This window comes from Mesoplodon bidens (genome assembly GCF_964165515.1).
Source record: "Mesoplodon bidens genome assembly, chromosome: 16".
NCBI classification, from domain to species: domain Eukaryota; kingdom Metazoa; phylum Chordata; class Mammalia; order Artiodactyla; family Ziphiidae; genus Mesoplodon; species Mesoplodon bidens.
Window position 1 is genome coordinate 77,737,439 of NC_138173.1, and position 14,738 is coordinate 77,752,176.

Consider the following 14,738-nt stretch of genomic DNA (forward strand, 5'->3'; position numbering starts at 1 on the left):
ACCCAGCAGCACACTCCCCTCTGGTCACCAGAGCTATATGCTCTAGGGCTGCCCTCTGTGTGGGCTGCAAGGGCCCTTCTGTTGTGGCAGGGCCTGCTACTGTGGGCACACTGGTAGATGGGGCTGGCCCCTGGACCAGTTGGCTGCCAGACCTTGTCTCACGCAGAGGGTGCAGGCTCAGTGGTGAGTGGGGCTGTGTGGGGCACAGGGGATCCCAGGTCTGGTGCCAACCGCCAAGCTGCTGGTGGGTGGGGCTGGATGCCTACACACCTGGCTGTTCAGCCTACTGGCTGGTGGGCAGGTAAGCCCCCAGCACTAACGGGTACAGTTGGTTTAATGTTCTAGTGCTGCCATCTGGAAATTCTTAATAACTTTTTAACAAGGACCTCTGCATTTTCAGTTTGCATGGGGCCCTGCAAATTATGCAGCTGGTTCTGGTTCCAGGGACACTCAGGTGATACAATGCACAAAGACCTGGGTCGTGAGCACGGCCCTAAGGAAAAATGCTGACGGGGAGACCCAGGTGCCTTCTCTGCTCCCACAGCAGCTTCCAGCACCCAGGAGGCAAGAACACCCGCTGGACAGGGAACATGGGACTGGGGTTCCAGCAGACAGGCAGGAGCACGCTCCAGGGATATGTTGGGTCTACTCCCCAGCAGGCCTTGAGCTCTGGCCTAGAGCTCCGCAGGGGAAACTCCACTAGTGTCCAGTGCAGGATCCACCCCTAGGCACAGTGCTGGACCTTCGGCGGTGCCCCCATCCTATTGCTGATTGGACTAGAACAGCACCTGACCCAGACTGGACCAATTAGATTCTGACTCCTGGATTCTGCTCATTGGTCAGCACTTCTGAAGCCTGGAAGGACCAGTTCACTGCTACTGACCAAGAGAGGCAGTGTGTCTCACACGTGTTCTAGAGGCCTGGCTACTTGTCACCCTCAGTCCCACTGCGACCCCCATCTTCCAACCCAAACTCTGGGGTTGCTCCCTGAAAGGCTCCCTGAGGCCCTTCGAGGTGTGCACCACAGGAGGGCCCTGGGGCGGCAGCCCCCACCGCACGGAGGAAATGAGCATGCTTGAAGCAGGAGGTCGCTTTATTGAGAAGAAGGCCAGTGGTCAGGTGGAGGTGGGAGATGGGAGGGGACGGGAGAGTGCAGTCCCGGGGTGGGGGAGGGCTGGGCGCCAGCTGGCAGCATCACAAGTCCCGGGCTGACCTGTTCGAGTCCCGCTCGTCCTGGGCACTGGTCTCGCGCAGCAGGATGCTTGGGCTGAAGGCGGCCCCCGGCGGCCGGTGGCGGACCACGTGCCGGTACGACGTGGCCAGGCAGTCGAAGTAGTTAATGTTGAGCTTCCGGGCAATATGACGGCCGAGGTAGTCCATTTGCTGTGTGAGCGGGTGGCGGTCAGCTCTTGCCCGAACAAGAGCTGCACCGGAGGCGTCCCCTCCCCTTGGCCAGACCGCACCTCCAGCCCTGCCCGTCAGCCCCGGCGCCCTCTCCGCCGGCTCCCAGCTCGAGGGCCTGGGCCAGGACCCCGCTGTATGCACTGGCCCTATCTGAAGACCCTAAACAGTGGCTGGCGTCATGTTGAACCAAGGAGGGGAAGGGAGCGTGTCTGGGACCCCGTGGCCGGCTGGAAGGGACCCACCTCGTAGCGCTCCGACAGCTGCACCAGCACCAGCGGCTCCAGCTTGTGGCCGCACAGAACCAGCTGGAAGAAGCACCTTCCGTAGGCTGGCAAGGGGCAAGCCGCTCAGCCCCAGGTCTCTGGAGAGCCGGGGGCGGGGGCTCCGGGGGCGCGGGCTCCGGGGGCGGGGGCTTGGGCCAGTTGTCTGCTCCTCCCCACTCCACGTGGCTTCCCCTTCCCCTGCACGCCATCCCCCCCCACCCCCGGCCGCGGCCCGCCCCGTGCGTCACCATCGGAGCTGAGCGCCATGCGCACGTAGACCAGGTGAATGGGGCCCTGACACACGGTGCGGCCCTGGATGGAGAAGTGGTACACGCCGCGCTCGTGGTTCAGCACCAGGCGGCGCCGCGGTAGCGACGAGATCATGAGCCACAGGCCGACGCCCACGCCGTAGGCAGGGAAGCCCCAAGTCTCCTGCTTCTGCACCTGTGGGCGCCGCGGGGACTTTCTGAGCCGCCGCGGGACCCGGGGGCGGGGCACCGAGTGGGGGTCCGGCCCCCAGGGTAGGAAGGCCGTGGGGGGCGGGCCCAGGAGCTCAGACCTCGCTCACAAGCCCGAAGCTGACGAGGAGGAAGCAGACGATGAAGAGCAGCGTCCCCTTCCACAGCGTGTCCAGGTAGTACTCGAGCACGAAGACTGGGGGCGGCGCGGCAGGGGCGCGTGAGGATACCGGGCCCCTGCTCGCAGCCCGAGGTGGAAGTGCCAGGGCTTGGGCCCGGAACTGCCCGCCGCCCGCAGGGCCCGGGGCCGCTGTCAGGGTCCAGCCTGCAGTTCCAGCGCTCACGCAGGCCGCAGCCGGCCGGGCCCCGCCCCGCGTCCCCGCTCCGCCGGGTTCTGGTCCCGTCGCAACTGAGTGTCGCCCTCACCGTTGGGCTGCTGCTGCGTGAACGGGTAGAAACTGTTGTTCTTGAGGCGCTTGGCCAGGTTGCGCTCGGTGCAGAAGAGCCCTTGGGCCCAAAGCTGGAAGGGCTTGCTGCCGGAGGTCGTAGGCAGGCCGCTGACCCGGCCCTTGGGGGCCTGGGTCGGGTACAGACCGTCAGCTGTGCGGCTCGCCTGTTGCCACTGCCCACTGCTCACAGCCACACTCATACCTGGGAGAATAAAGCCTTCAGGGTTGCGGTCCAGGAAGGAGCAGTTCTCAGGCGAAGGCAGGGGAGCGACACCAAGTGGCGGTCTAGGCTGGGCTACGCTGGGTTCTAGAAGCTCTGGGCGGCGGGTTCTAGAAGGGGCCGTCCTGTTGATCATCCCTTCTCCAGGGAGTCGCCCGGCCCGGCCCTGCGGTGGGCGTGCACTTCCCCCGCTAGTCCCCACCCCACTGGAGGCCCCCTGTACAGCCTGGTTCACAGTCCTGGCCTGAAGGGTGGGGTAGTGGGACATCCCAGGCCTGAGCTGGAGAGGAATCTGTAGGCAAGTGCCCCACAACGAGCCCCGTAGCTGAGCATGGCCTCCCCTTCTCCATTGCCGCCTCTGCCTGGGTCCGAGCCTCATATACAATCACAGACATCTCACCTTAGTGTCCCTGAGGGTGGAAAGCACACACACACACACACTCACACTCAGTCCAAGATTTGAGCCCAGGATTGAGCAGGCAAGGCACAGCCACAGACTGACTCAGGAGCCCTGGGGGGCTGCCCCCAACGCCACAACACACAGGTTCTGGGCCAGTTCTAGCCCCAAGTAGTTCCCTCAGGGACAACCCCTAGCCTCTCACTGGGATACCAAAGACCACACATGAGTTCCTAAAAATGTTTTATTGTAACAAAATGCTCACACATTCAAAAATGGGAAAGGGGTCAGGGCAGGGCTGGCTGGCTGGAGCTGCCTAGCTGGGAGCGGGGAGACTGGTGAGCAGCTGCTGCAGGCACCACTGGACTTCCTCTGGGCCCCTGTAGGCCCGCTTCAGGCCCCGGGGAAGGCAGCGGCAGGACTCCAGGTTGAGGTACAGCAGACCTGGGCAGTTGCTGATCACAGAGCTGTGGGAGCAGTGCAGGCCATGGGAGATTGAGCCACTGGCCCCAAGAAGACCCAGACACAGCATGGCTGAGCCAGTCTAAGGAGCCCTCTCTACCCTTGCACCGCAGCTGGCTCTGCCGCCTACAGCCATCAAAGCCCAAGCCCAGTACCCTTGGTGTCCCTAAGGCCAACCCCAGGCAGGGGCTGGGCCAGTATGGGCTTCCTTTTCAGACCCCTGGAGCTGGCAAGCCAGGCAAGACAGGGGATCAAGCCATACTGGCTCCAAGGAACTGGCGGGGGTGGGGATGCTGACCTGACTGTGCTTGGTGTGACCCGGGTGCCCCGGAGGTTGAGGGAGCACAGTGCCAGGTGCGAGCCCCCAGGGGTGCCTGAGAAGGAAGCTAAGGCCTGCTCCAGGTCCTTCTCACTGAAGCCCTGGCCACTCAAGTCCAGCTCCTGCAGAGTGTGGCACCACTTCTGAGTTAACAGAAGGCTGCCCTCCTTGGCTAGAGTCAGCCGGTCTGACATGCCATACAGGCCCAGGTGAAGCTGCTCCAGCTCTGGAGGCGAGAGGAATGGGCATGAGCTGTGGGGTGGGCAAGAATCCCCACATCCCACCTGCCCAGCCACCACCCGGGGAGTGCTGACCCTGACATGGAAGATCATGCAGGCCAGCAGGTGTGATTCGAGCACAGCCACGGAGATCCAGCAAGCGCAGGTGAGGGGAACCGTGGAGCAGGCGGTCCAGGACCTCGTTGCTCACAAAGTTGCAGGTGGAGCTGGCAAGGCAGAGCTCCTCGAGGCTGGGGAAGCCTGGGCCAGGAGTCGTCGCTCGCCCGGAAGGCTTGGGCAGCCACATCAGGTTCAGCAGCCGCAACACCTGGGAGCGAGGCCCAGGCTGCAGATGGGGAGGGGGGTGACAGGTGGAAGAGGTGGGGCGGCAGGTACCTGCAGCTGGGGGCAGCCTTTCTGCAGGGCCTCGACAGGCAGCTGGAGGGGAGTGCTGTTGTGGTTGAGGCCAGTGCTCACCTCCAGGAGCTGGAGTCGTGGGCAGCAGCCGCCCTGGAGAGGAGGGGGAGAGGTGGGGCCGGAGGCCTGGCAGCCCTGGCTCAGCCCCCAGCTCTGCTGCTGCCCGTGACCAACCTACCAGCAGCGCACCCAGGACAGCTGTCGTCTGGGAGCCGTAGGTCAGCCACAGCTTCCGCATTCGGGGCCCCGCCTCCTCCAAGAAGCTTACCACAGCCGTGGACTCCACCTGGAGACCCAGCACAGAGGGACCGGTCAACTCAGCCCAGGCTTCCTTGGGGCCCCTGGGGACTGCTGGGCTCACCACGGAGTGCTGTATGTCCAGGCTGTGGAGCTGGGGGCAGGCTTTGGCTAGCATGGTCAGAGTGTCAGGGGTCACACCGTGGCAATCAGAAAGCTTGAGGAAGGTGAGCCGGGGACAGGACTCGCTAACCAGCTGTGGAAGACAGAGGGCCAGTTGGGGCTGGGGGAGGGCAGGCTGTGGTCCACAAGGGAAACAGACCAATGGCTGGTGCCCACCGCGCTTCACTGCCTCAGCAACGGTCTCCTTCCTGGCCGTGCCAGGCCTACCTGGGTGCTCCCACCTCTCACACCTCCCTGCTGGAAGACACGCCAGGAAAGGAGAACCAAGCAGGCATCTTCATGGGGCATCGTTGGGCCCCACAGTACCTGACCCACTCCCTGGTGGGTAACCCCAGAATGTCATGGCTGGCGTGCAGGGCAGCCTCGAGCTCTCACCTTCAACACAGGGTGTACCTGGGACTTCCAGTGGATGAGAGTCAGCCTCTGGAGCTGTGAGAACCTGGGCCGACAGCAAAGACAGAGCTGCACAGTGTTCCCACACTGCCCCTTCTGCCAGCCTTCTCCCCACCCATCACCTTCGTGCAGGGATGCAGGAGGGGGCCTGGGGCTTTCACACAACACACAAGGGGAATGAGGGGATAAGAAAAAGATGGAACTGCTCACCGACTGGGCATAAGCCACTCCAGGGAAGCAAGAAGCTTCTTCTCAGTCTTGGGCCCACTCTTGGCGGAGCGGCCAGTCAGCGGGGGTGACAGGGTGAGTGTGTGCCAGAGCGCTGGCTGGGAGGCGGCCTCGTGCCAGCGGCGGCACACGCGTGCAGCCCTGGGAGAAAATCTCTCCTGAGGGGCCGGGCCTTTTGTGGTCGATCCTCGCCCTCACTGGCTGTCGCTATGGGGTTTTCTAAGAGGAGGGACCTGCCCCCCGCCAACTCTCACAACGCTGCGGACCCCTCAGTTCAAAGTCGGGCCCCTGGGATTCCAACTGGACGCCCTGAGAGACTGCGCTCCCTGGGACGCGTGTGTGGGCGCTCAGCCACTCGCTGAGTGCCTAAGAGGTCAGCCTGAGACCCGGCGCTGTGCGCGATGGTCCTGGGGTACCTGCCAAGGAAGGGTATAGGCCCATCCGCCGCCACCAGCAGCCCGAAAATCTGCAGCAGGATTTCCAAGGGAATGCGGTCGCCCCAGCCCGGGTCGGGCTCCTGGTGCGGTGCGGGTGCGGGTGCGGGTGTGGTCCTGGCCTTGGCCTTGGCCTTGGCCTCAGCGGCGCGGGCCCCGCGGAGCCGCAGCAGCTGAGCACGGCGGGCGGCGCGCCTCTGAGCGCGGGGGCGGGCGGGCCCCGGGCCTGGCAACACCAGCAGCATGCTGTCCGACTGCAGCAGGTGGTAACCGGAGCCGCTCGGCGCCAGCCGATCCCACCACCAGTCCTCCGCCGAGCGGCTCCGCGCCCCGGCCAGCGGCAAGATCCGGACCCTTTGCCGGGCCCGCCGGGCCGCACCCGGAGCCATAGCCACTCGCTGCGTTCCGAGTTCCGCCCGGGGGAGCGGAAGAGGCGGCTCCTGCGGCGGAAGGGGTGGGGCCGGCGGGGGCGCGGCTTGCCTCGGGGGGCGGGGTCAGGGCCCCGGGCAGGCCCTCCCGCCCCTGGACTCCCCACTCGATTTCCGGAGCGGTATATCAGGCGCTGGGGCGCGCCGGCTGGTGGTTTCTCCGAGTCCCGGCGGGTGAGTTGGAGTCCTCGCTCCCGCTCGGCTGCGTTTTGCGGCCCCACCGGTTCTGGGCTGGGGCCTCGACCCTGGGCCGGAGGCGGCGCCCTCGAAGTGTGGCGGGACGGCCGGTCGCCAGGTCAGGGAGCGCGCGTGTTCAGGACCGGGAGGCGCAGGCACCCCAGCGTACCGGTCGGCTCTCCGCCGCCCCGCTGACGCAGCGAGGGGCGGTGCCCGCCGCGGCCACACCCCCAGCCCCGACTTGGCTCCGGCTGTCTCGGGTCTCGCAGAAGCCGCAGAGGTGTGCTTGGCGCCTGAGAGGTGGACCTGTCCCGGAGTCCTTGTCCCGTATCCGTGGGGGGGGGGGGGGGGGGGGCGAGTACTCTGGCGGCCTCGGTAGTTCACACCCGAAGATCATCTCCCTCTTTCATTATCCTCTCCTGGGCTTCGGCGCCTTCTTGCTTCCCTGCCTGCCGGCCTTTTCTGTGTCGTGACCCCGGCACAGGCTGCCGGTGTGCTTGGTCCCTTCCTCTCCCCATCCCCCACCCCCGGCATCCCCCCAGTTTCCCTGGCCTTGGCCGTCTGGTCATCTCCTGACGATGGTTCTGTGTCTCTCCCTTGTGATTCTGCACACATGTTTCTTTCTTTAAAGCTAGACGAAGCCTTCAGTTCCCGGAGGAGCCGAAGCGTCTTTTTTGGACCTAGGTGGGGAAAGAAGAGCTGGTTGTGACCTCTGCCCTGTCCTGAAGGCTCCAGCCTTGGGCTAAATGGCGGCACCCCCGCTGGGCCGTCTGGTGCTGACCCACGTTCTGGTAGCCCTCTTTGGCATGGGCTCATGGGCTGCCATCAACGGGATCTGGGTAGAGCTGCCTGTTGTGGTGAAAGACCTCCCCGAGGGTGAGTTCATGTGGGCAGGGGGCGAGGCTGCGTGCGGGGGAGGTGGCTTGCAGCTGCTCTCTGGCCCTGCGCATCCTGCCCGACACGCTTCCTCCTTTTTTTCCTTGCAGGTTGGAGTCTCCCCTCCTACCTCTCTGTGCTTGTGGCGCTGGGGAACCTGGGTCTGCTGGTGGTGACCCTGTGGAGGCGGCTGGCCCCGGGCAATGGCGAGAGGGCCCCCATCCAAGTGGTGCAGGTGCTGAGCGTGGTGGGCACGGCCCTGCTGGCCCCTCTGTGGCCCCACGTGGCAACAGTGGCGGGGCAGGAGCACTCCGTGGCCTTCCTGGCTCTCTCCTTCGTGCTGGCGCTGGCCTGTTGTGCTTCGAATGTCACTTTCCTGCCCTTCCTGAGCCGCTTGCCACCTTCCTTCTTGCGGTCCTTCTTCCTGGGTCAGGGCCTCAGTGCCCTGCTGCCCTGTGTGCTGGCCCTAGTGCAGGGTGTGGGTCGCCTCGAGTGCCCACCAACCCCCACCAATGGCACTCCTGGGCCCCCCATTGACTTCCCAGAGCGTTTTCCTGCCAGCACTTTTTTTGGGGTCTTGTCCGCCCTGTTAGTCGTTTCAGCTGCCGCCTTTCAGGGTCTCCTGGTGCTGTTGCCGTCACCACCGCCTGTACCCACAGGAGGCCCAGGGCCTGGCCTGCAGGTGGGAGCCCCAGGAGTGGAGGAAGAGGAAGAGGCCTCACCCCTGCAGGAGTCTCCCAGCAAGGCGGCAGGCACCACCCGCAGCCCAGAACCTGCGGCCCATCGGCTGCTCTCCACCCGTGGTGTCTGCCTGCTGGGCCTGCTGGCCGTCACCAACGCTCTGACCAATGGTGTGTTGCCTGCTGTGCAGAGCTATTCCTGCTTGCCCTATGGGCGCCCAGCCTACCACTTGGCTGTGGTGCTGGGCAGTGCCGCCAACCCCCTCGCCTGCTTCCTGGCCATGGGTGTTCTATGCAGGTATGTGGGCAGCCCAGGCCACTCAGGGTGGGACTTAGGGGTGAGAGCCTGGGCCTGAGCCCTGAGTTTTTGCTCACCCCTGGCAGGTCCCTGGCAGGGCTGGGCAGTCTCTCCCTGCTGGGCATGCTCTTTGGGGCCTACCTGATGGCGCTGGCAATCCTGAGCCCCTGCCCACCTCTGGTGGGCACCTCTGCAGGGGTGGTCCTTGTGGTAAGTATGTTGGGGGACAGTGAAGCAAAGAGGGTGGCAGTAGGGAGGGGGTTCACTCTAGAGCGGGGGCATCTCACGCTCAGCCTGCTACTGTGTCCACCTTCCCAGGTGGTGTCGTGGGTTCTGTGTCTCGGCGTGTTCTCATACGTGAAGGTGGCTTCCAGCTCCCTGCTGCATGGGGGGGGCCAGCAGTCGTTGCTGGCAGCTGGCGTGGCCATCCAGGTGGGCTCTCTGCTCGGCGCCGTGGCCATGTTCCCTCCCACCAGCATCTACCACGTGTTCCGCAGCGGGCAGGACTGTGTGGACCCCTGTGGCCCCTAAGCCTGAGCAGGTGGGGACTCCGCTCCACTCCACTTGTCTTCAGGTTGGGGTTGCCACAGTGCCTGCGCGCCCACAGCCCAGGGAGGCCCACCCTACAAGCAGCCTGCTCACGGATGCCTGCGTACTCCACAGGAGAACCTGGCACTGCAGGCCAGGGTTGGGACCACAGAGCAGGCTCGGAGCCAGGGCCCGGCTGGGGATGTGGATTTGGCCCAGGCCCAGGACCTGTGTGTGATTTGTACAATAAAGCGTGTTTATTTCATGAGTTAGAGCTAACCCTAGGAACAACTCTTGCCGTGTAGATACACCTCTCTTGAGCTAGAGCAGTAGCCTGACCTGTTCAACAGGGGCCTGTCCCACTCACTGGGGCACTCATAGATCCTGGGGGTCGTGGAACCTCCTCCTAAACACAGATACACATACAGAACTGCCCAGAGGGAGGGTGAAGGCCAGCCCCCAGGGCCTGGAGTGTAGGCCAAGGACCCACACAGGCCATGCTATGGCAGTCAGAGGCTGTGTGGTGGGCCGAGCCAGCCAGGCACGAAGGTCAGGCCGCATGGGCTGCCTCGTAGTCGCTGCCTTTGTGGCCTGGGTGTGGCACACTTACCCGCTGCTTTATGGGAGGATCCTACTGGGGGATTTGTGCCAGGGGCTTGTTGCCAGGTCCTGGCACAGAAAGGGCTCAGCGAGTGGGACTTAGAAGAGACCGGGGTGTGAGGGTCCATCCGATCTTGGGATTCTTCTGCCCAAGAACGTGGTCCCCTCCCCGAAACCACCAGCCTCGTTTGTAGCTCCTGTGATCAAACCTGCAAAGGCCCCAAACCCTTTCTTCACACGGACGGACAGTGACTGCCTTCCCCCTGGGCTGCTGGCGGGCGGCTCCGAGCGGCCCACGCTCTGTTCCCACCCTGGGACAGCAGTCCAGGCCTTTGCTCGTTGGTGTCTGCAGGGAGCTCAGCACCAAACACAGGCTGTCCTGCACCGGGGGCTCCCCCCACAGGACTGGTGGGGACTGGAGTGCGCCCCCAGCCAGGAGGGCCGGGAGGATCTGAGAGGGGGTTCAGGCGGGGGCTGCCGCGGGGCCGGGGCCTGGGCTTCTGCCGCCGCCACCTCTGTGCCTCCTGGGCAGGTGGGGAGCAGAGGCCTGCGGGGGGACACCTGAGCCGTGAGCCACTGTGACTGGCGTGGTACCGAGAGCCCATTCTCACAGGCAATGAGCCCCGCTTCCACAGGGGGCCCTGCAGCTGCCAGGGGCCAGGCGTGGGCCCCGGGAGGAGCGGCTCCTGCCCTGCTGGCCAGCTCTCTCCGGATGCCCTTTCTAAGCTTCTAAAGCCGGTTGTCCTTGACTCGGGCTGCACGGAGCCTTCTCGGGGTCTTCCTCCCTGGCCTTGGCGGGACCGGCTGAGCTGAGGGACTTCCTGGCGGGAGAGAAAGCTCCCCAGGCCTTGACCCCGCATCAGGCATATGGTGGGACCAGGCTCCCAACTGGCCCAGACAGAGCCCAGCCCTTAAGGTAGAAGGCCACCGCCCTCCAGGGCGCTAACCACCCGGCCCCCTGACCTGATAGGGCTGGGGAGGGGGGCGCTGGCAGGCGGGTGTGAGCTGTGGAAGCCACCTCTGGAGAGTGGGAGGGAGGAGGCCGAGGGCGTGTCGGGGGTGGCGTGGCCCCGGGCCTCTGCGTGCCCTCCCCTGGCCTCTCTGACGCTGCCCTCACCCCTCCCCAGCCCACCCTGGGGCCGGAGGCTGGTGGAGCCTCCCCCCAGTTCCTTCCTGCCTTCCCTCACGTTGGGCGTCTGTGGAGCCTCCCCTGCCGGCGTGTGTGTCTGCGCCACGTATGCCAGGCTTGAGGGCCCCGGGAAGCAAGGCACGGTCTCCCGAAGTGGAGGGGAGGGGTGGCGTGGCGTGGCGTGGCGTGGTCTTGAGCCCCGGAGGCCAGGACCGCAGGGGTGGCTTGAAGGAGCCCCTGCCCTTTGTTGTCTCCAGGGCGTCCGGTCAGCTCCCCGAAGGGAACAAGGCAGGAGCCCAAACAACCAGGGGAGGAAGACGCCTCGGGGCCAAGTCCTAGAGAGCTGCTGGCCCGCCCTTCCTCTCGCGTCCAGGCCTGAGGCCAGTGGCCAGGAAACAGCGCGGCCCACCACGCCAGCCCCTCAGAGCTGAGCGTCCCCCCAGGGCCCTATCCGGGCATGCACACCTCCAGCTGGACAGCAGGTGGCCAGCCACTCAAGCTCACAGCCCTACCCAAAGGGTCTCTCAGGCCCGGGGTGGTGAGGAACTTGAAGGAGACCCCAGAAGGGAGGCGGTGTCCAAGGCAGGACCGAAGGCACCATCCCCAGAGCGGAGCCCCGGGCCCTCTGGTCCGTGGCTCAGGTTCTCTCGAAACCAGAGAGCACGCGCAGCCCCTCCGCAGGTGTGTGGCCACTGCAGCCACTCCCCCAAGACAGAGAGGGACGAGGCTCACCGGCTCTGGCTGAGCAAGTAGGGGTGGGGCCTTCACCTTCCTTCAGTCCTGGCTTCGTCAGCCCACCGGGGTCCCTAGGCAGGGGTGGGTTCCGACGCGGGCATGAGTGTGACAACACCTGGGTGAGGGGACGGTCACACCCCTCATCTGCGCCTGTTCAGAGCCCCACTGCCTGACTTGGGGACAAGGGATGAGTCCTTTCAGGGGCTCCCTCCCCTCCATGGATTCAAAGGGACCTCCTCGCTTCCATGGGGAGTGGGGCCAGAGGATGGGAGTGTGGGAGTGACGGCCTCTAGTGAGGGAGCGGGTGCAGGTCATCAGCAATTCCGGAATCGGCCACTCTCGGACCAGGCCCACACTGTCTTGGGGTGCTGCCCACCTCAGTGGGGCCACATGCTCTCTACTGCACTTTCCAGGGGCTCAGAGGCCCCTATCGTTCTAGTGGGCTGTCAGTCACAGGCCCCTGCCTTCCACTCTTTGGCTGGGTAGGTGCCCGGCTAATCCAGCTGTGGTGCCCACCCTCCTGCCCATGGTGATTGAACTGGGAACCCTGGCCCTGGGGAGCAAGTCAGGCTCTAACAAGAGATTTGTCTCGGGGGTGTCGGTCATCCCAAGAGCTATAAAAAATACCCAGACTACTCGGGGTGCACACCAGAGGATGAAGGCGTCCCAGAGGCAAGCAGAGCGAAGGGTGGAGAGGCAGAACTCGGAGAGCATTCTGGGATCTCCTGGATCCAGCTGTCCCCGAAGCTGAACCCCTTGGACTTGCAAGTTACGTGGGCTCACAATTTCTTGCTTCAGTTGAGTTGGTTCTTGTCTGTCACAGCTGCAGGAGTTGTGAATCCTCTTTCGTCTCCTCTCTGAAGCATTTAGGACTGTTCAGACCTTGCACGCACAGCACTGGTTAATCTTTCCTTGCCTGGGAGAGAGTCGGTCATTCTCTTGGAGACTCTCCCTGTCGTACTCCCCATGACCCTTCCGTCTCCCAGGCCCCCACCTCCAGCTCCTGACCAGGGTGCTTCCCTGACCCACTTCCAACCTGCGTAGAAGAGTCTCCTGGACGTCTGACCCTCTCAGAACACCTCAAACCAGGCCAGTGGGGGAAGAAGGCAGGACCACCCGGGAGGTTTCTGGCTGCGTAACTGTATGAGCTAAATGAAAGGCAAGTGGCAAACCAGCCTGGAAATTCCCCTCGTTTTGCAAGAGAGGCAGGAAAGCCGAGCTCTTTAGAAAGCAGATTGCAAAAGATTCCTTACCTGATCCCTCGTTGACACCTCCGAGCCAGCCCTTGATACTCCCTTTGAAAAACATTCTGTGGACAGCACCCTCTGAGAGCGCTGAGCGGGAGCACTGAGTGGGTATGTGTTGTGGCCGGGGAGACCAGGGCGCCAATTCTCTAAAGGCAAGTCGAGGGGAAGGCAGCTCCTCAGCGCCCCGCCCCCCCGCTGCAGGTGTCCATGCTGCCCGTGCCCCCCCTACCCCACCCCCGCACTGACTTAAGCCAGAGGGATGCAAAGAGATGCTGAGGCCAGGGTGCTCGGGCTCCAGGGCCAGTTAGCACGTGGGCTTGAACATCCAGACAGGAAAAGCAGGCAGATCCACAGACGAAGGTGTCTGCTCTCTATTGCACTGCAGGTCCTGGCAAGGGTGGTTAGGCAGGAAAAAGAAACAAAAGGCATCCAGATTGGAAAAGTAAAACTATCTCTATCAGATGATGCGATTTTTTTTTTAATGATTTTCTTCTTTCTTTTTTTATAAATTTATTTATTTATTTCTGGCTGTGTTGGGTCTTCGTTTCTGTGCGAGGGCTTTCTCCAGTTGTGGAGAGAGGAGGCCACTCTTCATCGCGGTGCGCAGGCCTCTCACTGTCACGGCCTCTCCCGTTGCGGAGCACAGGCTCCAGACGCGCAGGCTCAGTAGTTGTGGCTCACGGGCTTTGTTGCTCCGCGGCATGTGGGATCTTCCCAGACCAGGGCTCGAACCCGTGTCCCCTGCATTGGCAGGCAGATTCTCAAACACTGCGCCGCCAGGGAAGCCCCTCTTTTCTTTTTTTTTTTTAAATATTTATTTGGCTGTGCCGGCTCTTAGTTGTGGCACGTGAACTCTTAGTCGTGGCACGTGGGATCTAGTTCCCTGACCAGGGATTGAACCTGGGCCCCCTGCATTGGGAGGGCGGAGTCTTAGGCACTGAACCACCAGGGAAGTCCCTCAGAGGACACAATTCTATGTTTAGAAACTCATAAGGAGGGACTTCCCCAGTGGCGCAGTGGTTAAAACTCTGCACTCCCAGTGTAGGGGACCCAGGTTCGATCCCTGGTCAAGGAACGAGATGCCACGTGCCGCAACTAAGGAGCCTGCTTGCCTCAACTAAGACCCAGCACAACCAAATAAATAAGTAAATATTTTTAAAAAGGAAAGAAAGAAACTCATAAGGAATCCACAAAAATCTATATTAGGACTAAAAAAACAAATTCTACCAAATTTTGCAGATTACAACATAGATATACCGAAAACAAACTCATAGAAAAAGAGATCAGATTTGTGGTCACCAGAGGCAAGGGGTGGGGGGAGGGGGAATTGGATGAAATTGGTCAAAAGGTACAAACTTCCAGTTATAAGTACTAGGTATGTAATGTACAACATGATTAATATAATTAACTGCTGAATGTTATATATGAAAGTTGTTAAGAGTAAATCCTAAGAGTTCTCAGTACAAGGAAAAAAACTTTTTTTCCCTTTTCTTTTATTTTGTATCTATATGAGATGATGGATGTTCATTAGACGTACTGAGGTCATCATTTCATGATGTATGGGAGTCTAATCATTATGCTGCATGCCTTACACTTACACAGTGCAAACATCAATTACATCTCAATAAAACTGGAAGAAAAAAAGAGCATTTGCTTTCAAAGCATATATGTATGTATGATAATATAAAAATATGTGGTCAGGGCTTCCCTGGCGACGCAGTGGTTGAGAATCTGCCTGCCTGCAGAGGACACGGGTTCGAGCCCTGGTCTTGGAAGATCCCACATGCCGCGGAGCAACTAAGCCCGTGCGCCACAGCTACTGAGCCTGTGCGTCTGGAGCCTGTGCTCCGCAACAAGAGAGGCCGCGACAGTGAGAGGCCCGCGCACCGCGATGAAGAGTGGCCCCCGCTTGCCACAACTAGAGAAAGCCCTTGCACTAAATGCACTAAAAAAAAAAG

The 14,738-nt window shown here is 62.4% G+C and overlaps 3 protein-coding genes across 12 annotated transcripts; 1 reads left to right on the forward strand and 2 right to left on the reverse strand.

Moving 5' to 3' along the window:
- Nucleotides 1-1,086: 1,086 nt before the first annotated feature.
- Nucleotides 1,087-3,062, reverse strand: TMEM249 (transmembrane protein 249; the record flags this gene model as incomplete). Its single annotated transcript, XM_081258437.1, has 5 exons — nucleotides 1,087-1,383; nucleotides 1,647-1,732; nucleotides 1,916-2,111; nucleotides 2,227-2,321; nucleotides 2,552-3,062. The coding sequence occupies 5 exons, from the start codon at nucleotides 3,060-3,062 to the stop codon at nucleotides 1,195-1,197; spliced, it is 1,077 nt and encodes a 358-aa protein (XP_081114563.1). The 3' UTR covers nucleotides 1,087-1,194.
- A 359-nt stretch (nucleotides 3,063-3,421) lies between these two features.
- On the reverse strand, nucleotides 3,422-6,570 carry FBXL6 (F-box and leucine rich repeat protein 6). Of its 2 annotated transcripts, none has more exons than XM_081258504.1 (9): nucleotides 6,065-6,570; nucleotides 5,631-5,789; nucleotides 5,403-5,466; nucleotides 4,972-5,100; nucleotides 4,786-4,893; nucleotides 4,587-4,700; nucleotides 4,287-4,518; nucleotides 3,952-4,198; nucleotides 3,422-3,658 (listed from the first exon to the last, which is right to left on the reverse strand). In XM_081258504.1, the coding sequence occupies exons 1-9, from the start codon at nucleotides 6,469-6,471 to the stop codon at nucleotides 3,508-3,510; spliced, it is 1,611 nt and encodes a 536-aa protein (XP_081114630.1). In that variant the 5' UTR covers nucleotides 6,472-6,570; the 3' UTR covers nucleotides 3,422-3,507. The 2 variants fall into 2 exon arrangements, with proteins under 2 accessions (XP_081114630.1, XP_081114629.1); XM_081258503.1 differs by having other exon boundaries at nucleotides 4,969-5,100.
- SLC52A2 (solute carrier family 52 member 2) lies at nucleotides 6,565-9,389 on the forward strand. 9 transcript variants are annotated; one of them, XM_081258512.1, is made up of 6 exons: nucleotides 6,565-6,684; nucleotides 7,319-7,563; nucleotides 7,674-7,798; nucleotides 8,180-8,541; nucleotides 8,628-8,751; nucleotides 8,860-9,212. In XM_081258512.1, the coding sequence occupies exons 2-6, from the start codon at nucleotides 7,434-7,436 to the stop codon at nucleotides 9,070-9,072; spliced, it is 954 nt and encodes a 317-aa protein (XP_081114638.1). In that variant the 5' UTR covers nucleotides 6,565-6,684; nucleotides 7,319-7,433; the 3' UTR covers nucleotides 9,073-9,212. The 9 variants fall into 9 exon arrangements, with proteins under 9 accessions (XP_081114638.1, XP_081114637.1, XP_081114631.1 ...); XM_081258511.1 differs by lacking the exon at nucleotides 7,674-7,798 and having other exon boundaries at nucleotides 8,860-9,389; XM_081258505.1 differs by having other exon boundaries at nucleotides 7,674-8,541.
- Nucleotides 9,390-14,738: the final 5,349 nt, after the last annotated feature.